The sequence below is a fragment of the Sceloporus occidentalis genome, unplaced genomic scaffold (assembly GCF_023333645.1).
Source record: "Sceloporus occidentalis isolate IW3139 unplaced genomic scaffold, rSceOcc1.0.p SCAF_5, whole genome shotgun sequence".
NCBI lineage: Eukaryota > Metazoa > Chordata > Lepidosauria > Squamata > Phrynosomatidae > Sceloporus > Sceloporus occidentalis.
The window spans coordinates 129,642,000-129,665,587 of NW_028316985.1; the positions used below are offsets into that span (position 1 = coordinate 129,642,000).

At 40.4% G+C, this 23,588-nt stretch overlaps 1 protein-coding gene across 2 annotated transcripts in view; it reads right to left on the reverse strand.

The window, feature by feature from the left end:
- NEIL3 (nei like DNA glycosylase 3) overlaps positions 1 to 20,713 on the reverse strand; it is a 35,093-nt gene extending 14,380 nt beyond the window's left edge. For both annotated transcript variants that reach the window (XM_089526999.1, XM_089527000.1), the window contains exons 1-5: positions 20,455 to 20,713; positions 11,218 to 11,345; positions 5,702 to 5,836; positions 4,292 to 4,505; positions 385 to 459 (exon numbers count right to left, since the gene is read on the reverse strand). In XM_089526999.1, coding sequence (XP_089383125.1) covers positions 385 to 459; positions 4,292 to 4,505; positions 5,702 to 5,836; positions 11,218 to 11,345; positions 20,455 to 20,703 — 801 coding nt within the window. In that variant the 5' untranslated portion in view covers positions 20,704 to 20,713. The remainder of the gene's footprint in view (positions 1 to 384; positions 460 to 4,291; positions 4,506 to 5,701; positions 5,837 to 11,217; positions 11,346 to 20,454) is intronic.
- Positions 20,714 to 23,588: the final 2,875 nt, after the last annotated feature.

The window sequence follows — 23,588 nt, forward strand, 5'->3', positions numbered from 1 at the left end:
TTTCAGAGAATATGCTGATGTGCAAATCAGAACTCTTTTTCTAAATGTGCTTTCTTCAATCAGGAAATACCTGATTCCTGAGACTATAGAATCATTTAATTCTATTTCATTCTAATCTTTACCCAGACTGTATAGTAACAGAGTACTAACAAGCATATTTCTCTTTTCTCCTTAACTCTAATAAGAAACCTGATGTCCAAGAAAAATTAAAAAGGTTCAGGCACATTTTCTTCCTGGTTTCCAATCAACCAAGGAGAGAAAAAATTGTCTTTATTGTTATAATCCAAGTTTTAAACACATTTTACTGTAAGGATACACTGTCACCATTTACATTTTAATCTTTTTTTCCACCCAGACTGCTCAGGAAACCATTTTCTTCCCTACCTTATAAAACAGCAGCGTGAAATCTCGAGTCATTTTCACCAAGTGATGCACTTGCTCATCTGTTAACTGACAAGGCTGTAATTTGGAACAGAGATTAAAAAACAACCACGAGACATGCTTCAAACTTGGATTCACCGCCTTATTATAGCATACTTTGAGCAAAAAAAATCCTTGGACAGGAAACCACCTTCAAAAGTGACATTGACAGGAACAGCAAGGACAATAGCTTTTTAAATCTGCCATTTTATCCATACTCACCTAGAAGTAAGCTCTGTTAAACTCATTAGAATTAACTTCTACATAAGCATGCAGATAACTGTGCTATACATTTGGCAAACAGCCAGCACCTATAGCCTTTGTGTCATTTGTCAGGTAAAAGGCCCCAGTACTTCTAACAATATTGGTTTTAACTAAGCTGACTCTTCTCTACCAGCCTCTTTAGATCAAATGCTTAGATCAGTGCTTCTCAAGCTATTTGATATGGCTGACTTGCAATTATTTTCCCCAGTGTGCCAGAAATATCATATTTATTCCCCTTGGCTACACTGTTTCTTTCTTTCGCTCTTGGAAACTCTCTATAGACTGGTCACCAATGACTAATGTATCAACACCTATTCAGAGTACAACTTTGAGTAGTTCTGGCTTAGATGAACCTGATGGAACTTCCAAGAAAATATAGTTACAATTAGGATGTCTGATAAGAATGCAGGTTCAAGCCAGCCCCACACAAATTGAAAACACGAGGTGTCGTGGAGATGAGGAGGATCACCCTAGTCTCACTCCAATGTACGCTGTGGCCACAACCATTCACACCATCAGCCAGCATGGGAAAGGGCTCTATAAACACACTGATATACATCCAAGGAACACTTTTAGGTAAGGGAGGGCACTTGATTAAGTCAAGGTTCCCCCCTTCCATACTATGGTAAACTGTGTTTGATTTCTGGTAGAAAATGATGACTAAATAGAAGCTTCCTTGCTAGTGATTTAAACTGATTTAAATCCTTAAAACTAAAAGAAGAAATTCAAATGATAATTTAAATCATACCAACCCTGATCAAATAATGTGAACTAATCTTTCACCTGCCTAATCTTTCATCTAATTTACCGAAGGTGACCCATGTGGGTCAGTCTGTTAATTTTTGAATTATCAGTAAGACTACAACTCACCAGCAAAAAATAGTAGTCAGAACCCACAAAAAATCTTTGACACAGTGCAGTGTGATAAAATTATCTCAGTACATTTCAAGCATCCATGCTTAAGGGATCTTCAATAGGAGACTATTTTATCACATTGTTATGTATCATGAAAAGATTGTTGAGTTCACTTCTGTTCACGTCACCCAAACACTCTTTTTCTTGCTTGCTTGCTTTTTCTTTCTTTCTTTCCTTCCATCCCTGTCCCCATTCTTTTTCAGCCTTTTTAATCTAGTTCATCTCCCTGTACCTCCCAGCCACTAGTAGTCTGTCAGTCTCTCTTTCAGAGTTGTCCCAATGTGCCAGAGCATACAATAAGTGGCATACAATTATAAGAAAAATAATTGCATAGTACAAAAGAGCAACATCTCCAGATAATTCAACACGTCACAGATGGTCCAAAGACCATTTCATGGCCCCTCCCCAAACTGCACACAGACTGCATCATTGCCATTATGTGCATTTTTCATTGTTTTAGAGATGCTGCAGGATTCAGAATATTGTAATGGTGGACAATTGTAGTTTCTGGATACCTCAGAAGTACATATTTCCTTTTTGGAGACAATCATTTGAAAGAAATTAGCTTATGTTTTTCTTTCTTTCTGATGTTGGCAGGGCCCCATGGAAATTTTATTTTTCCTAGCAGTCATCCTAGCAGTTATCATTGTAACTCAAGCCAGCCAGGGCATTGCATTCCCAGATCAGAAACGGTCCATACGTTAACCATCATCTAGGTTTTGTGGATCTCTTAGACAGATGCTCTTTAAGCACCTTCTGTGGCAAGAGCTGTGTTTATAGGTGGTCTCTTCTCCCACTCCACCCAACCCCACCCTTCTTTACCAGGCACCAAGAAATCAGTTGCTGTGTGTTCATCTCTCTGTGTGTGTTAGTGGTGACACATTCTAATTCATCAAATCGAGGAAGCCACACTAAAAATATGGATGTTAGTTTGTTGGACTACATCTCCCTGAATTTCTCAAAATTGGCAGCATTGTCTGAGAGATTCTGAGAACTATCGTCCAAAAAATAACCTTTTCAAGCCAAAAAATAACCTTTTCAAGCCATGACATATGTGCATAAATATTTTGAGTCAAGAATAGCCAAGATTCACCTTGCATTGTTCCCTGTACTGCAATAAGTTGGGAGGCCATGTGTAAGGAGCATGGTTCTTACCCCATTGGAAACCAGCTGCAAGTATTTGAACTGCACCTCAAGACTTCTTGTTCTTGAAGTTACCTACTCTAGAAGAACTCTCTAATTTCTGAGGACCCCACTATCTGTCACCTTGCAGTCGTTTAATGTGGTGCTGCAGGCTATACTATTGTTGCTGTGTCTTCAAATAATTCCTGGCTTATGGCAACCCTAAGGCAAACCTATCACAGGTAAAACCAAAGTCTTGGAGTAAGAGACTCCATCTCAGTAGCTTACCATCATTTCCTTTTGTATGATTCAACCAATACAGTGGTGAATGGTCTATTCTTAATGTGAACTTTCTGCCCCATAGGTAGTGTTTTAGCTTATTCAAAGCCCACAACATGGTTAGGCATTATTTTTCAATAGTTGCTAACTGCTGTTCCCGAAGGAATAGTTTCTTGTGTAGAAATGACAGGATGCATCTGTCCATCCATTCCTATCCAGCTTAACACTGTACTACACCCTACATTTGATGCACTTGTGGTTACTGTAAAGGTTTTGGGATAATCGGGAGCTATCACTGCTGGGGCTGATGTGATGAGCCTTTTTAATTCTCCAAAAGCTCCATCACACTTAGATGACCACTGTACTTCGTCTGGTTGCTTTTTCCTTGGTAAATCTGACAAAGGGGCTGCTACAGCCCTAAAGTTAGGGATAAATTTTCTATAATAAGCCGCCTGACCTAAAATTGCTCTTGCTTTCTTTTTTTGAGTTTGGGATTGGCTTTTGGTTTATTGCTTCTACCTCAGATATTTCAGGTTTGATATTTCTACTCCCTAATATATACCCAAAATATTTACCCTCCCTTTTCCCAGTCTGGCATTTTGAACCTTTGATTATCAAACCATTCTCCTTAATTCTCTCCAGTACTAATGTTAAATGTTGCATATGCTCATCCCAGGAATTGCTAAATATCCCAATGTCATGTATGTATACTACTGCAAAATGTTTTGATCCCGTTAACATTTTGTCTACCAAACGCTGAAACATACATAGCACATTCTTTAACCCAAAAGGTAAAACAGTGAACTCATAAAGCCCCACATGGATTATTAATGCTGTATTGGGTTGATCCTCCTGGCTCACTGGAATTTGCAAGTATCCTTTTGCCAAGTCTAGGGTGGTAATAAAATGGGCTCTCCCCATCCTCTCAATTAAATCTTCGGACCTGGGAATGGGATATGAATCAGTCTGAGTGACTTTATTTAATTGCCTGTAGTCTTCCTTGTATGCATGACAAATCTCACCTGTCTAGGTTTCACAGTGTTTCAGCATGGTAGAGGCAGACCTACACACCCATTTATTATAGCTAAAGAAATGCAATTGTCATCACTGCACACCTATAGATTTTTATTAGATATTCAAAGAATCGTGTTTTAGAGATCAATATGGACAGGTTCCTAAAGTCTAGGCCTAAATTCTATGAAAGGTATAGGGAGATTCACATTCATCTCCTTAAAGTGTATATATGTAATTCCATAATACAAGTGGAAGAAGCTAAAAACATTTCACATACTTTGACAACAGGATGAAGATGACTGTCAAAAAGTGCTTCATTTTTTATGATGTTTCCCACTCCAGGTAAGACTGTCTGATCAAGCAACACATCACACAACATTCGGTCCTTCTGCTTCTTTATCTCACTTTCTGCTTTGAGGAAACTAAATTTTGAAGAGCATACATCCAAGTCTTCCAGCATTCGAATTTTCCTTTCACTTTCGGCAGCATTCCTGCATTGTTTAAAAAACAAATAAATCCAAGCATCTCAGTGATTATAGGTTAGTAATAAATACATCATGTTATGCAATTAAAATATTAAGAAGCTGTCAGAGAAAAATTATCAAAGCTGCAGAAAACCAGACTGGAGTTAAGAAAAAGCAAAATCTAACCCTAAACAACTAATTTGTTTTAGCAATTCCATTATGCAAATAATATTGCAGAAAAGGTACATAAAAGATGTTTCAGTGGCCAAAATACTGCAGCATTTTCCACAGAAAAGAAAAACTAAAATGTACAACTTTCAGTTTAAGGGGCAAAGTTGACAAAGAGATTGCCAGGAGGGATGCAACAGAAGTTTCTTAAAATGCTAGACATTAGCATGACACAGTGATTGCATTTAAATCTTGTATTCCCCCTCTTCTTGCAGAGATTTTTTAATGCTTATTGGAATCTCCTTCTTGTAATTTGAATTCATTGTTTCAGCCTCTACCCTTGGTAGCAGTAGAAAACAAGCTCATTCCATTATCTATAGACATCCTTTCAGGATATTTAGAGATAGCATATCGCCTATCAGTCTTCTCTTTTCCCAGATAAACATAACTAGTTCTCTCAACCATTCCTCCAAATATTTTAACATCTTGGTTGTCTTCCTCTAGACTATTTCAATTCATCAAAACCATGTTTTTGGCTCTCATAGGATGTTTTATGCCCAGAAATGGACATTTTCAATCCAGGAAATAAACTCTATGCCACCTCCAGTTTGTAGAAGTGTCACCCCTTAACCTAAATCTGCTTACTTACTCTAGATGGTGCAGGGCACATTCTGAATTATTTTTCAAAAAGAAAGTTTCAGATGTTCCTAACATTATAGGGGAGCATCTTAAGCACCCCAAGAATGTTTCTGAGTGTTTGCAGCTCTCTCTCTCCCTCTCTCTCTCTCTCTCTATATATATATATATATATATATTCATTCATTCCTCACCCTGATTTATATCGTGGCAGTAATGATGTACATTTTCAAAATCCCTTTTGTCCCTTTCAACATCTATCATCAATTTTACAAAAATGAAATATGGTGAATTACTTGAATTTAAATAAGAATCCAGTTGAATTAAGGCACTTCATATCATTAGAGTCTTGGAGCAACAATGTTTTTCTCTTTAAGAATGTTGGGAAACATTTCCCAGGGAAACATACGTTGCTTTACCTAAGCTCTACTGTTGCATCGTAAAAACAAACCAAATCAGCAGTAAGTTGTATTTCCAGAACTGCTGCTGCTCCATTTCTGTTCTCACTTGCATCTACATTTATACGCAGAGAGCCATTCATGCCAAAGTGGATCCTAGAAAAGAAACACATTTCTCAAAGTATTTATCAAAGATGCAGTTCAGAATAATTACAAGCTAATAGCAGCTAATATAATGTACAGTCAATCCTCTGTTTTTGTGGGGATCCATTCTGGATCACCACCACTACCACCTCGTGAAAACGGAGTTTCACATATATTCAAGCACCACTGGCTTGAATATAGGTGCATGGCTGCGGCATGCAGCCCATTATTTCCCCCTCCGTTCATCCCTCAAACATAAGCGAAGGACACAGTTTCCAAAACCGCGAGAACAGAGGGGAGGACCGTAATAGTAAACGGGATCATTTAAACTATTTGCACGAGGTGAATGGCTAAGGTTTCATAAAAGGTTTCAAAAAAACAAGATTAGCATCAGGGACAATGAGCAATAATGCAGAATGCTCCATAATTCTGATTTTTAATTGCCCACAAACTAATGGGTTAAATCCAGAATAATGTAATTCAACCTCATAGTCATTATATGTTGACTCTGAATTATAGCGGACCTATCCTAGGATTTTCTTGGCATGATTTAATTCAAAGGAGGCTTGTCATTGCCATCCTCTTAGGCTGAAAGAGGGCAACTTGCCCAAGGCTACCCAGAGGATTTCCATGGCTGAGAGGGGATCCCAGAGTCCCAGTCCAACTGGCAAACCACTACAACATGCTGGCTCAATGGAACCTAGATCCCATTAAAATGAATGTGACAAAAAAATGAAAAAAAATTAGTCATGGTTTAAACTCCCACTGACGTCAAAGGTTCTAAGTGTGATGTGCATTGGCAGAGATAATTCATGAACAAAAATCCAGAACACAAAGGAGGGGATATACAACTCAAATTTATTTAATAAAACCTGACATAACACTCTGTGCCAAGTTGGGAGAAGTGCAGCCTGCAGGTCATATGGAACCCCAACATTTTTGTCAGCCCACTAAGCCCTTGACTTCTCCCATTCTTGAAAATCTTTTGGGGGGGTTTAAAAATGCCCTAAAATGACCCCAAACATGTCAATTTGCCTTTTAATACCACTTGACTCCACATCTCAAAATGACAAACTGCTTAAATTTCTGCACCAGTCGACCCCCGCAAGCCCAGTAACTGGAAATTGAAGTAAACTTAGCTTATTTTTAGCCAAAAATATGGTATGGCCCATCAGACAGCTGTTGCTCATCACACTTCTGTAGAATAAATATGCCCTCATGATTCCAACCATAACAAGGATAATTACTGAACAATGATGGCACACACGATATTCTTGACATCACTACTAAAAGATGATCAGTTACTTTAGTATTCATATGGAAGTAAAATTTGCTTGCCCTGGAATCAGTTTCAAAACAGAATCAGTTTTGAAAGACTTATGGTTTATCTGCACAGGCTAAATGAAATGGTTTCAACTTGTTTTTACTATGAGCAGTCCAGACATCTTACAGGAGCATTTGGCCCAAATTCAGGCCTTTTCAGTACCTCAGGGCTTTATACCAGAGGGGAAAAATGTTGCCATTTACTTTATATTTGATTGGAAAATCTGGATATTCCCATGGATGTGTACTGTGCATCACAGCAATGTCAGTGTAGGACCAGGAGAAGTGTGTGGTTGCCAGAGTGGTTAGGTCCAACAAGCCTGGTGTGTATTGTCATGTTTTTCTATGGCATTGTCTATCCAGCCATGTGATCAGCAGTGAAGTGTTAGATCAGGCAACCTCCTTCCCCTTCCTCCCTTCCTCTAAGAGTTGTCTTCTTTCCTCATCCTCCCACACCTGATCAGCATTGTGTCATATTTATTTAAACATCAGTGACTGAAGAGCATGCATACTCTCCTCTGCCCGTGCATTCATTCACTCACTCACTCATGCAATCACACTCCCACCATTCTCTCACTCTTGTGGAGATTTTCAATGTATGTATGGGAGAATGGGGTGAGTGAATGAATGAATTAATGATTGCTGGGGGAAGAGGGAATGTGCAGGCTCATCACTAAAGTAAAAACAAATACAACACAACATTGATCAAGTGGGGAGAAGATGGAGGAAGAAGAGTACAAACAGTAAAACAAGCATAACACTCAGGCAGGGGGAAGAAAAAAGAGGGCTAACCTGATCTAGCCCTTCGCCACTGCTCTCATGGACAGCTTAACAAATGAAAATAAATAAAATGCACTTTTATTTTTTTCCTTTCTCTATTTGTGTCTGTGTGAGTGTGTGTATATTTTATCAGTGACATGGATGAAGGAATAAAGGGCATACTTATCCAATTTGCAGATAACACCAAATTAGGAGGAGTAGCTAATACCCCAGAATTCTTCAATGGCAAGAGTCAGCACTTAGATGAATCCTATTGTGTTTATAAAGTTTGGGGATACCTCTGGATTCAGCACTGAGCCTGGAAGCCTAGATATCAAGGGTGAACAGAAGTGCCTTTGCACAGCTAAAATTTGTGCACCAACTGTGCCTATTCCTGGCATATCTTGATTTCAGTAAGGCCTTTGACAAGGTGCCCCATGATATTCTTGTAGATGCGCTGGTAAAATGTGGGCTAGACAATGTGACTGTTAGGTGGATTTGTAATTGGTTGACTGGCGGAAACCAAAGGGTGCTCAAAAATATTTCCTCTTCATCTTGGAAAGAAGCGACTAGTAGGGTGCCACAGGGTTTTGTCCTGGGCCCAATGCTATTCATCATCTTTATCAATGACGGGGATGAAGGAACAGAGGGCATGCTTATCAAATTTGCAGATGACACCAAACTAGGAGGAGTAGCTAATACCCCAGAGGACAGGATCAAAATTCAAAATGACCTTAATAGATCAGAAAGCTGAGCCAAACCTAACAAAATGAACTTCAACGGGGATAAATGTAAGATGTTGCACTTAGTTAGAAAAAATGAAATGCATAGATATTGGATGGGGGACACCTGGTTTAAAGAGACTACATGTGAAAGGGATCTAGGAGTCCTAGTAAACCACAAGTTGAACATGACTCAACAGTGTGATGCAGCAACTAAAAAGGCCAATCCTATTTTAGGCTGAATCAACAGAAGTATAGTGTCTAAATCCAGGGAAGTAACAGTGCCACTCTATTCTGCCTTGGTTAGGCCTGACCTGGAATACTGTGTCCATTTCTGGGCATCACAGTTCAAAAAGGATGTAGAGAAGCTGGAGCATGTCCAAAGGAGGGCCACCAAAATGGTGAAGGGTCTGGAAACCATGCTTTATGAAGAAAGACTTAGGGAGCTGGCTATGTTTAGCCTGGAAAAGAGACGGTTAAGAGGTGATATGATAGTCCTATTTAAGTATTTGAAGAGATGTCACATTGAGAATGGAGCAAGCTTGTTTTCTGCTGCTCCAGAGACTAGAACACGGAACAATGGATGCAAGTTACAGGAAAAGAGATTCCATCTTAACATTAGGAGGAACTTCCTGACAGTAAGAGCTGTTCAACAGTGGACTGCACTCACTCAGACTATGGTGGAGTCTCCTTCTTTGGAGGTTTTTAAGCAGAGGCTAGATGGCCATCTGTCGAGGATGCTTTGTTTGCGAGTTCCTGCATGGCAGGGGGTTGGACTGGATGGCCCTTGTGGTCTCTTCCAACTCTATGATTCTATTATTATTCTATTTACAATTCTCTCCCTTCCTCTCTTACCGTCACAAAGGGAGAAAAGGAACTGGATGAAGAAACATAGTAGTGCATGGTAAGGACTACTGACTGCTAGGTTGATGCATCCTGGGAAGAAGAAAAACAGCAAGTTTGCCAGGGAAATGTGTGGCTGGTTGTGCTGGTTTCATTTCAAAGTGTTTTTTGTCTGTGGTCTTAATGGGCCACTTTGGGGTCTCTGCGGACCAGAAAAATCCAAGGTGAGGCTGATTTTTTCCATAAGTGCAGAAGCGCCCTTAGTGTCATTTCCAGTGGAGCTAAGATGGATATACACTGGATAGAGGAGAAGCCATGCTAGAGTACAGCAGTTAATCAGATGCCAGAACTGGGACACAGGTACAATAGCATCCTTTCTAATTTTCTGGGTGACATAGTTGAAAATGATGGCAGCACAATAGGGTATGATCTGAAGAGCTTTGGATTTCCCCCCTTCTATTGAGGTTTTAAACCCTTCTAATGAGTTTTTTTTAAAAAGTTCTTATTTTGCCACACTGTTTTATTTTGCATGGCATTTCTAAGCCCTGCCTCATTTGTTTTATTTGGTATTGTTCAGTTTGGGGAAGTTTTAACTGAGTTAGTTTATATATGCCATTTGCTATCTGTCCTCATCCTGATTACCTTTCCTGCTTTGCCAGTGGATGTTTGAGCACCATCAGAAGTCTCTGAAAGACTGTAAAGAAAAGCTTTCAGGGAATGGAAAAAAGAGAGCTTTCTGGGACACTGTCTGGTGTTCTGGTGTGTTTATGTTAGCAGTGGCATTTAAGTTTGCACATTTTAACAGCAACTAGGATTTAAAACCATGCCATAGAATAAGGCCTTGTGTATGAACTGCTCCATCATTCTCATCACGCCTCCCCCCCCATTCAAAGTTTCTGGAGAAAGGGGGGAAATAACAAGGTCCCGAGAACTTAAAGGACTTTTTTTCTCTGCAAAAAGAGAAGTATTTTTGGATATGTGATTAGATCAATATGGCTGCAACTAGAGTCCAGAGAAGGCAAGTGGCCATTTAAAGAATCTGTCTCTGTACTCACACAAAGCGTATTCTGAAATACTGTCTTTCAGTGGAACCCAGAGGAACATTTATGGAGAATTGAAGCAAGGCCAACTCTACCTCTACTTCAGTAGCATTCAATGAATAATAATATTAACAAAGATCAGTTGGATGTTTCTGTAGACCTATATCACCAAGTACTGCTAGACAACTGTTGTCCAGATCCAGAATATACACGTGAATATGCTACTGCAATGCCTTGTCTCTAATACGCTTCTATTTAATGTAAATTCAAGTCCAGCACAATAGGCTCAGACTTCAGTCTTCAGATAAGGATACAGAAAAGGCATGGTAAGTATTCCTTACAGACCTGGAAGAATGTCTTCAGGACAAATGCTTTCTTTACCGCAAAGTAAAGATTTTCCAGAGTCTGGATAGTCTAAAGAAGGAAATCTCCAGCCTCATGGCTAATATTTAGATTTAAGTGGGTTTAATTGAGATTGGGGAAATCTGAAAACAGCTCCTGCTCCAGTATAACCTATCAAGAACTTGGCTACAACCTGGTTTCCACTGACCCAAAATTATACTGTAGTTGGTATGAGCAAATGTTCAGAGCGTGTGGAGGCAGAAAGAGAACTGCCTTCTTTACAGAGGATTATTACAGACGAATATGTTAAACCAGTAATTCCTCTGAATTACAAACTACCAGTTTATGTGCTCTTCTTGCTTACCTCAGAGCTTTCTCTCCAAAGAACATGAAAAGCTCCTTCCCCAAAGTTTCCACACCATTGTACACACATCCATTAAGCATATTCAAGGAGTTTTGATGAGACATGTTGTTCCCAGTTTTCTGAGTGATCTGAAAATTAATAACAAAAACAATATAAATGTATTTCTTTGTTGACAAAATAGATGTGTTCCTGGGTATTCCCTCTTTAGCAGAAAATTTGGTACCTGAGGATGAAATAACATGGAAAGAATAGGGATACCATGAAAAAATTTCTGTACCATAAAAAAAGAGCAGCAGTTCGACATGCTTCAGCAAACCTTTTACCCAAACCTGAAGTGAAGCATCCACCTTGCCTAAGCAAACAAAAACATTTCAAGCCTTCAAGAGACCAAGTAAAAGCTTATTCTAAATGTATTCAGGGATAGTTGGGGTTTTTTTCTTCCACTAGCCTTTACATTTCTTATGATTTCCATTTTGATGGCCAAACTTAGACTGCATCCGCACTGCAGAAATAATCCTGTTTGACACCACTTTAACTGCCATGGCTTAATGCTATGAAATTCTAGAATTTGTAGCTTTGTGAGATATTTAGCCTTCTATGTCAAAGAACTCCAGTGCCACAAAAAACAATAAATCCCAGAATTCCACTGCATTGACCCATGGCAGTTGAAGTGATATCAAGCTGGATTATTTCTGCAGTGCAGATACAGCCTTATAAGTCTATGCTTTTTTTTTTAACATGGTGGGATAACTGATAAGGCAGGTTGGTCCCCTTTTTTCTTTGTTTTGCTGTTCATGCATACTCAGTAAGGGATTCTAGAACAAGCTGCTGTTTATCCTGCCTGTTGTAGGCAGGCAAACGCAGCTACACTAGGTTTGTCTAGAGCAGATTTCTGCTCTTTATTGTTCTTTATTCATTCGGGCTGCCAGCTGCAACCCAGCACCAAAAGACTGTGTCTCTCCATCTTCCTTCACCATCCTCCCAATGTTAACGCTGCTAAAAAAAAAACTTTCCACCTAGAGAGAGGACAAGTGGAGAGGTGCTGCATGACTATAAAAAGGCTTCGTAAAAGGAAGGCACTTTGTCAGAGGCTTCGTTAACTGAGGGATGCCTGTAGTTGAATAAATGAATTGCAAAGTGGGCTAAGTAGATTGGCAGACAGGAATTCTTTTTAACATACTAGAAATCTCTTTACTTATGCCAAACAGAACTAAAGTATTAGAAAAAGTTTGGAAAATACAGTAAGTGGTGAAAGTCAAACCACATAGGACACAAAATACTTGGGATCAGTACAGTAGTTTATTATGCACAGCTTCTGTTTGCAAACCAAGTGCAGCCATGAACATGTGAGGGCCTCCAACTTCTGCTTGCAAGTTTAGAGACTCATTGATAATTAGTGGGCCAGTGGTCTGTAAAAAGCAGCTTCCTCTGCCCTAAATCCAAAGGCTAGTCTCACTTAAAATCTGTTATACTGAATCAATTGCTGAATGATAAGTAAACAGGCAAATCCCACTAATTCAGTGGGTTTACTCTAATCAGGACTAGCAACCGAATTTAAGGCTATAGTTGTTAATATTTTAACTGTAAGCCTAAGACAACATTTTGAGGTAAAGAACTCTGTACATACAAAATGCTGACACAAGCAAATAATTCTTCTGTTGGTGCAACAGAATTTAAGAAATCATCTAGACAAAAACAGTTGATGACAGCGTAGAAGCAGAAAATTCCACGGCATTTAGCTATTCATTTGCCATACTACTATAATATGCTGACACTGTTTATAAAATATTTTTCCCTGCTACATGCACTATGGTAAATAATTAAAAGGCCTAAGATTGCTGCTTTCTCAATTGCTAATTCACTTTTGAATTTTTAAATGTCTTTCTGAAATAAACATGTTACAAACTGAAGGTCACGGTGTACATTATGATTATTGTAGACATGACAGCAACTTGCTGTCAGATACATGAAAGCAGACAATGGCTGGGGAGTTCTCACTTCTTTGGAGGCAATATTCCTTCACCATAACTAAGGATGATAGAAGGTATCAAATGTTTCTCTACACACCAGCTCTGCATATACTGTTACTAGCAAGCTCAACCTCCTGTTTTTAAAGTCCCAGCAAGTCACAAAAGCAACAAAAAGCTGTTGATGGCCACATAAGAAATCCTTGCTTGCTACTAAAATGGGCACATGGGAAATACTGACAGTAGGTTTTTTTTTTTGGGGGGGGGGGATGCAAACTTTGTTGTTAACTGCCCTCGAGTCAATCTCGACTCATAGCAACCCTATGGATGAGACAGCTCCAAGACCCTCGTCCTCCACTGCTCTGCTTAATTCCTGCAACCTCATATCCGTGACCTCCCTAATAGAGTCCACCCATCTGACATGTGGCCTTCCTCTCTTCCTTCTACCTTTCCCAGCATTATTGTCTTTTCCAGTGAGTCCTTCCTTCTCATGATGTGTCCAACGTATGACAGCCTCAGTTTGGTCATCTTGACTTCCAGGGAGGTTTCCAGCTTTATCTGCTCTAGGACCCATTTGTTTGTTCTTTTGGTTGTCCATGGGATCCTCAACACTCTTCTCCAGCACCACATCCCAAATGAATTGATTTTCTTCCTATCGTCTTTCTTAACTGTCCAGCTCTCACATCCATGCAAGGTAATAGGGAATACAGTGGGTTGCATGATTCTAACGTTTGTGTTCAGTTGTATATCTTTGCATTTTAGAATCTTTTCTAGTTCTTTCATAGCCACCCTCCCCATCTTGGATTTCCTGACTGCAGTCCCCATTTCTATCAATGTTTAATCCCGGATATGGGAATTCTTTTACTATTTCTATTTCTTCATTGTCTAGGCTGAACTTATGAAGGACCTCAGTGGTCATTATTTTTGTTTTATGTTCAGTATTAAGCCTGCCTTTGCACTTTCTTCTTTGCTCTTCCTTAGAAAGTGTTCCAGGTCTGTGAGGTTTTCTGCTAGTACTATGGTGTCATCTGCATATCTTAGATTATTATTATTCCTTCCTCCTATTTTCACTCCTACTACTTCTGTGTCCAAGCTTGCTTTCCTTCCAAACTAGGAACCTCCTATTTTGGGGATATCCATTATGCTGCTTATAACCATGAGAACACTGTGCTTTGCCAGTTTTGCAACAGGGATGGTGGATTGCTGTCCAAGATAAGCATAGGTCTATTTCACATTGCATTACTGCATTGCTTCAGTACTGCTTTTGCTGCCAAGGATGCACCGTACATTGTAGTTTGGCAAGGAATGAGCTCTCTGACAGAGAATGCTTAATAGCTCACAAAATTACAAGTCCCAGAATTCCAGAAGATGGAGCTATGACACTTTAAATGGTATCAAAATGCTACAGTTGTACAGTGTGAACAAAACCAAAGCCACACTGCCACCAGAACCACTACCACTAAAAATCATTGGACAGCAAACCCACCCACAGCACATCATTCTCCAGTTAGTGACTACCTAAACCAGTGGTCCCCAGACTTGTTTCAGATGCTGCCTGATACCCTCTTGGATGACAACCCAAGTCCCCCCTGTGACAGCCTCTTTTTTAAGCCTTAGGTTACATTTACCTCTTATCCACAGAAGGCCCCTAGTCATTGAAACTTGTCCTACATTTATGTTATTAACACTATTTTGAAATGTATAATGGCCAAGGTCCCAAGTGTCCCACAAACCAATTCAATGTTTAGATAGCCTGTTTACTTTTGTTTATTCTAAACTGAGTATTATTTTATAGCTATAAATCAGTAGATATGTTCCAGGGCATTACTTCGTAATTCAGTATGAGAAGTGGAAACAACATGAAAAGAATTGTGATAGGTTCCTATGCCACAAAAAAGCAGTTCAGGACATTTCACCAAATATTTTATGACAGTTGCACATGTGAAATAATCAACAACCAGAGCAGGTAAACCTTGCATAAGTTAACAAACAGTTTCACTTGAAGCTTCTAGAGACTTTAAAACATTCTCAAAATGTATCTAGGGATGACTTGGTCTTTTACCAGCCTTCACTTTTCTAATGATTTCCATTTTTGATGCCCAAACTAACACATTTTCTGACGATGCCAGCCACAGATGCTGGCGAAACGTCAGGAATAAACTCTTCTAGAACATGACCACATAATCCAAAAAACCCACAAAAAACTAAGATGTGTTTCTTTAACATGTTGAGAGTGCTAGTAAGAAAGGGTTCTCCTTTTTCTATTTTTCTGTTCATGTGGAAGGAATTGGCACAACCACCTCTGAGTACCCCTTGACAGATGACAGGTGTCTTGAAGGCACACACACAGGCTCAGTAAGAGATTCTGGAGGCAGCTGTTGTTGTACACTGCCTATTGAAAACAGGCACACACAACTACAATACAACAGGATAGAGTATAATCCTGTTTTTTTTCTCAGCTCAAGCTGTATTATGTTGCTTACTGAAGACACACTGCTGCAACCTACCAGTGAAAGTCTGCATTTCTCTAGTTCCCCCTCGTCACCCTCTGAATGCCAATACTATTTTAAAAAAACAACTTCCAACTAAACCAAGAACAAGAAGGAATGGGGAGGTTGGCACAGAGATTTTATAAAAAGGACCTTTATGTCAGAGGCAGAGCCCTTTTAAAATTTGGCATATACCTGTGTTTTAATAGCCTGGGACATAACAATGTAGCCAATAAAATAATAAATATGTTACAAGAAAGAAAATGAACATGAATCATTTTTTAAATTGAATAAACCTAATTGCCTAATTCAACTAGAATATAAATGTTAGTTGATAAATGTTTCCCTCATTTGGTCACTCTAAATTTCATGGAAGAAAAATTTATGATGAGAGACACACAGGCATAATACTCATTTAAGGTATGCCAACACCATCCCACCCTGCAACGTACACACACACAAAGGCAAAACATACACATACAGTGGTCCTTGGTATCTGCTGGGGTTTAGTTCCAAGACCTCCCCCCCCCCCCCCCCCGCTCCGGCTACAAAATTCAGTAGATTCAGCTCAAATCCCATTAATTTCAAGGTTTGATTATTGGAATTTATATATTCTTTGAATATTTTCAAGACATGAATAGTTGAATCTGTGAATAAAAAAATTCATGGATATGGAGGACTGATTGTACCATGTACAAAACCCCTAGGCAGCATGCATCCACACCACACAGAATACACAACTTAGTAGACAACAACTTCCTGAAAAACAGAAAACACAAGAGAGCGATTGAAAGCAAAACACTCTGCTCCCTGGCCAGGTAACACCCTATTACTCTGCAGATTCCCTTTGCTTTTTTCAAAACAACATTCTAGACTTATTTGTTGTCATTGTTGTGTGCTTTCAACTCATTTCCGACATATGGCGACCCAAAGGCAACCCTATCATGGGTTTTTCTTGGCAAGTTTTGTTCAGAGAAGGTTTCCCACTGCGTTCCACTGAAGCTGAGAGCATGTGACTTGCCTAAGGACACCCAGTAGGTTTCATGCTCCAGCTGAGAATTGAACCCTGGTCTCCGGACTCCTAGTCCAACACTCAAACCACTATGCCACACTGGCTGTAGAATGATTCCCTTCCCATTTTTATTTTCTAAAGCATGGCCCAGTGGCATTACTGGAAATAAACACAGCAATATAGGCTGACAGTTTGCTATGCAACATGCTTTTCTCACCAATTATTTTTATTATATATTTTTATTATATTTTATCATTTACACACACACACACACACACACCCCTGTCCAGAGAGGCAAGGACTCCAGTACATGTTAAAAAGTGTTCACTGACACATTGGTTCCCACAAGGCACACACTGGGGACCTAGAGGTAAGGCAATACAAGACTATTCCAAAGGCAGATTAAGTTAAAAACATCTGTAATTTATTCTTTAAAAGGCCAGACTATAAAAAGGATGATATTGCTGTGGATATTTTAATACTGTGGCCAAGCATGACTATATAAGCAGTTTAGAAAATCATAATATGAAACCGTCAGTGCATTTTCTAGCTAGAGATACTGGATATCATCCATGGGCCCACGTTGGAGCACTTTGAGGATTATGTTGCCTCTAATGAAATTTCCTTGGCTGTACTTGAGCAAAGATGGGAGAGGGGGAGAAGAAAGCCTTCCATATAACCACCTCACCAATCAGAAAGGCAGCCCTTGGATCTTCACAGCTCATTAACCCAAGCCACTCATTTGTATTCCAGCATCTTTTCCCCTATAAAGTTCCACAAGCCCCAACAGAGTAATTTTATGCTGGCAACAGAAGTGATCAAAACTTACAGAGAAATTGCATGCTGTGTACATGAAAAACAACAAGAAGAAAATACCCCCATGTCCTGCGCATCCCACCAACAGCATGCCTCATTAGTTCATTTTTAAGCAAACAAACAAGCCCGTCCACCCAGTTAAAAAATTTCTTTTCTATGAGCCAATTTTTGTACGTGATCTTCTCCCAAACTGTATTTTTTTGTCCTAATGACTGTTACTCTATGGTAGATATTGTATAATAGGTTTTCTTATAATACATTATATTTTAAAATTTGCTATCTTTCTAATTAGGCAAAGTGACTCGAGGACACTTTCCTCATTATTTCTTACATGTGTTAGATGTTTGCCCGAGCTATACCAACTCTTCAAATTAATCAGACTCGTTATGGTTGATTTATTATGTTAATAGCAGGAATATATTAGAGATTGCGCTGGTTATTTCTTTTTAAGTGCTTTTGTAGGAGGTGGGGTAACCACAAACGGCTGCCAGAAATCTCTCCAACAGTCTAAACTCATGATGACAGGAGATGCGATGACAGGGTCAGCCATACCAACCGTGTGCCAATCAGTCATGTCTTTCAAAATTCAAGCATATGAACAACATTGGCGACCAAGGAATGTTTATAAACCAGAGACCCTTAAATAAGCTTATAAGCTTCAGGAACAGGGCCACCTGCATCAGAACGGATGGTGTAAATCTTTGATGTGATCCGCTCAATAGTACATCACAATATTGCAACTGAATGCACTCTGTCAGATGCAAGCAGAATTAAGGCCCCTTTGGGATCATACTTGCTGAGCAAATACCATTGAATCAACTCACTAGAATTTCAAAAACTGGAATTTGTATAAGCATTCATATGCCACTTTTCCATTTTACAGTTTGCAAAGCACAACAACTTTAAAAAGCACATTAAATGCAAAAATCACTCCAGCACAGCCATGAAAGAAACGTTAAGTTCAGGACACAGTGTCTGCAGGATCAGTACCTGCAGTTTTACTTACATCTGAAAATTATGTTCCTTTAGGCATTATCTAGGTCCTCCAGTGAGATTCTATGGTATGTGCCTGGTGAAATTTGACCACAGAGTTATACTTGAGGACCTAAAAATGCCGAGAGAGGTGTTCTCTTTAGGAATCTCTAGGTCTTCCAGCATGACACTATGGTCAGCTTCCTCCAGAAGTAATTCATTTCAATAAAGGTTGCTTTTATCTGTGGTTTTACATTTTCATGAGAAGTCCAGAAATGTATCCTCTACAGATACAGGAGTTGTGCTTCATGTATAATTTAGATAAGTTGCTTATATTGGATGTATTTGCAGGAGCAGCTGAAAAAGTAGACAAAGAGAATCTTCTGGTCTCAGTTAAAGTTTCTTTGAGTATTAACAATTTAATATTAAGAAATAATTTCAATTCTTGCATCAACAGTGGGTTGGGCAAGGCTCCCATAAAAAGACCTTGTAAAAAGGAGCTTCGTTCTCAGAGGCTTTGTTAACTGAGGTATGCCTGTACATCAGTCCTCTCTAGCCACAGTCTTGCTATCCACACATTCAAGCACCAGCAGGTGGCCCTGTCTCATTCTCCTCACTGGTAGCACATGCACCAATGCAGCCACAGGCACGTCATACTGCCATTGGGAATGGGACTTGAGGTCCTACAATATTTGACATTTGTGGGGGGGGGGGGTTCCAAAATGGAACCTCCACGGATATGAAGGGCTGACTGTAGGGCTGACTTATTTATAAATTAGGAAGTACCATATATACTCGACTGTAAGTTAACCTCATGTATAAATCAAGAGCAGGTTTTGGGGCCAGAATTATGGATTTTGATATGATCCATGGATTAGTCAAGGGTAAAACTTGTAACAAAAGGATGTAAAGGATGGACCAAAGGAAACCAATACCAAAGAACTTACAAAATTATGGCAGGCATAACTGTTTGTGGAGGAAACAACTGTAAATGGTGGCTGTATAATATGTGGGAGAGGCAACTAGGCACAGGCAGGGCTAAGAAAAAGCACACGTGTCAAAAAGAATGGGTGGCATGGGCAAGTCACTGTCTCTCAGACTCAGAGGAGGGCAATGGCAACTTGGCAAGCCCCTGCTGAAGACACTTGCCATGAAAAGCCTGTGACAGGTTTGCCTTAGGGTAGCCATAAGACTGAAAGGGCTGGAAGGCACACAACAACAACAACAGATCAATGCAGCACTTCCTCCTTGTCATCACTTGCCTAAGGCTTCCTGCCATCACTGCCCTTATCCTGCCTGGCCTGTGGTGCCTGTTTCACTTTCTCAGTGCTGAAATGACTAAAAAGAAAGGAGGAAAAAAATAAACCAACCCTGAGTTTGCACACTAGAGTCCTATGCCAGGCACCAACACCTCAGTTTCAGCCAGGTCTCAGCGCCAAACCCTATAGTAGCAGAGTCCCTTTGTATCTAAGGGGTCAATGAAGTACACATCTCTGAGCATGCACAAAGTGCCCTTTTCCTCATTAGTGACAGCCAGCATGGTGTAGTGGTTTGAGCACTGGACCATGACTCTGGAAATCAGGGTTCCATTCCCTGTTCGAGCCTAAAAACCCACCTGGGGCAAGTCACACTCTCTCAGCCTCAGAGGATGGTAACACTTGCCATGATGAAGACCCTGTGACAGGTTTGCATTAGGGTTGCCATAAGTCAAAAGTCAATGAATCACAATCAAGAGCAAGTCCACTGAATCAACTGGTATCTACCCTGCACAAAAAAAATCTGGGAATTGTAGTTTCGGGAGACATTTAGCCTTCTCTGCCAGAGAAAGAGAGAGAGAGCTGTGGTGCCACAACAAACTACAGATCCCAGGATTCCATAGCACTGAGTCATGATAGTTAAAGGATCCCATAGTACTGAGGCTGCATCTGCCCTGCTGTGGGATGTATAGTTTTGGATCCTAATGAGAGGCGTCCAAACTAACCCCATTCGAGGAGGAGGAGGAGGAGGAGGAGGCTCCAAGGGGCGCCTGAAGCGCGGTCCCCCGCAGGCCCCTCACGGCTTGTCCCGGGGCTACGCGGCCGCGGATCTTCTCGCCATTCAGCCTGCAGCCTGGCCCTTCCACCATCTTCCGCCCTGTTCCTTTCAAATTTCCCGCCTCCTCCTCTGATTGGGCGGCAGGCCCGCCCAGGCTCCTCCCACAATGAACCCTCCTCTGAAGGGAGCTTTCCATCAGCCTTTGAGAGGCGGGAGGCGGGCCTCAATAGTAGGCCAGTGCTCTTTAAGGGATTGTGGACTTCAGCTCCCAGACTCCCAGGCTATTGGCCAACATGGCTGAGGCTTCCAGGGCACAGTTTAATGAGCAGTGGTTCCCAAACTGTGCCCTTTAAGAGATCTTTTTTGGACTTCATTTCCCAGAAGCCTCAGACATATTGGCCAATAGCCTGGGATTATGGGAGATGAAGTCCAAAATCTCTTAAAGGGCACTGTTTGGGGGAACCACTGTTGTTGTGTGTTGTGTCTTGTGTGCCTCCAAGTCTGTTTCCTTGGCAAGGTTCTTCAGAGGGAGTTTGCTATTGCCATCCTCTGAGGCTGAGAGAGTGTGACTTGCCCAAGTCTTACCTTTGTTCTTTAGGTCCAAAATATTTTTATTTTTTTAAAAAAATATCCTGAAACAAAATGATCAATAGCTCAGATTAAGGATGGATGAAACTTTCAGTTTTGAATTGTCTTTAAGTCCTTAGGGAATTCTGGGATTTGTAGTTTGTTGTGGCACCAAAGCTGCCTCTGACAGAGAAGGCTCAATGTCTCACAAAACTACAGTTCCCAGGATTGAGCACTGAGCCAAGGCAGTTAAAGCAGTCTCAAACTGGATTATTTCTGCAGTGTGTTTTGGACCCAGGATTCAAACCCTGGTCTCCAGAGTTGTCCCAACATTCAAACCACTATGCCATCCTGGCTCTCTAGCCTCTAAATCAGTGATTCCCAAAGTCTGGCCTTCTGGGTGTTTTGGACTTCAATTCCCAGAATCCATACTATAGGCCAAGACAGCTGAGGTTTGTGGGAGCTGACTTCCAGAACACCTGGAAGGCTATAGATATGTATAACAATCACCAAAATCCACAAATCAGTGATGCCTTTATGGGCCCAACCAAAATGCACCAAATACATGATGCAAGCTTTCAAATTACCACCGGCTTCTTCATCAGACAAAGGTGTTAAAATCATGCAGGAGAAAGAAAAATATGCCTATGCAAAAGTTACAGGTCTACATTTTGTCAAGATATTGTTGATATACTTGTTCGCAGTAAAGATGGTATGGAGGGATATCCATGCAGGCAGAGACCATTCCTTTTGGCCGTGTGGTCTTTGGGAAACAAAGAATCTTATCAAAGTCCAGGAAATAAAATCCAAACTCCATTCACATCAAAAAAGATCCTCCCTTTGAGATCCACCTTTGCTTAATGAAGAAGCCAATGGAGCTTTGAAAGCTTTCATCATGTATTTTGGGCATTTTGGTTGTCCCCATAAAGGCATTTGGGAGATTGGAAGTTGTTGTACTTTGCTTCATGGTCAACATGGCTACCCTTGGATGTGTTTGCTAAATAGACCTGTTGTATTTCTTCTCTTCATCTCGTAAAACATTTGCTTTTCCACATGGAGGTTTAAGGGATGAAATGCTTCCTACATCGCCTTGTCCTTGTCCTCCCAGGACTGCTCATCTTTTCTTCCTTTCTGTTCTCTAAACAAGAAATCGAACAGCAGTGTGGCACTGTGGTTTGAGCATTGGACTAGGACTCAGAGGAAGACAGCGAACCTTTGCCTTTAGGGATTGCCTTAGGATCACCCTAAGACACACAACAACAATAAACAATAAATTACCTGCCTCCATTGTATATGGACAGCTATTCAAGATAACCATCTTGGATTAGTATAGATTAGATTAGAGGAGTATAGCTATGAGTAGAGTGTGGGCAAAATGAAGACATTGCTTCCAAATAATTCTGCCTGGAATTTTCCTCCTGTTTGCAAATTCTTAGCATTGCAGTAACTTAAAACATGAGTTGAGCTTTTAGAAATGCAGTTTAGACACACAAAAGGCAGGCATGGTGACCAAGGGAATGCCAAGACAGAAAATACCCAAGTTATAGGTATAAAGGATTTTGATGCTAGGAATTTAGGGGAGTGCAGGAAAATTTCATTGGTGGGGCAATACCTTCATGCCCCTCATGCCTATTGTTTGTGCCTTCAAGTCATTTCTAATTTATGGTAACCCTAAGACAAACCCATTATGTTTTTTTCTGGGGCTGAGAGTATGTGACTCATCCTACATCACTCAGTGAGTTTCCATGGCTGGGTGAGGAATCGAATCCTGATCTCAGAGTCTTAGTCCAATGCTCAAACCACTACACAACACTATTACAGCACCTGTATCCCTGGGTTAGTTACTTCTCCATACCTAACAATCCCATTACAGGATGGTTTCTACTCTTTAAATAAATATCTTGAAGATGAAGCAAAGAATAGTTCAGAAAGAAATAGTGGGTACCATGGTGGGTAATATTAGGCACATTTGTCAGCCTAACTGAGCTTGCAGGCTTGTCTTGACGGTGCTTGACAAGGAAAATACAGTTGAGTAGTTCTGTCAAAGGAGCCAGCATGGCAAAGTGGTTTGAGTGTTGGACTAGATCTCCAGGAGATCAGGGTTCAAATCTCTCCTTGGCTGTAGAAATCATCTGAGTGACCTTAGACAAATGACACTGTCTCAGCCTCAGAGGAAGGCATAGGCAAAACCCCCTGAACAAATCTTGCCAACAGATTTTTATGCCAGATTAGCAGTGTAGGAAAGGATATTTAGAATTCTTAGCTACAGAACTATAATACCTCGCCAAACTAAAAACCCATGTTTCCCTAAGAGGCAGCCATGGGACTTAAAACGGAGTCAGGAAAGCCACATGGTGTAGTGGTTTGAGATTGGAACTGTGACTCTGGAGAAGAAGGTGTGAATCCCTGTTCCACCATGAAACCCAGGGTGACCTTGGTCAAGCCACACACTCTCAGCCTCAGATGATGGCAACGGCAAACCCTCTCTGAATAAATTTGCTGAGAAAACCTTGT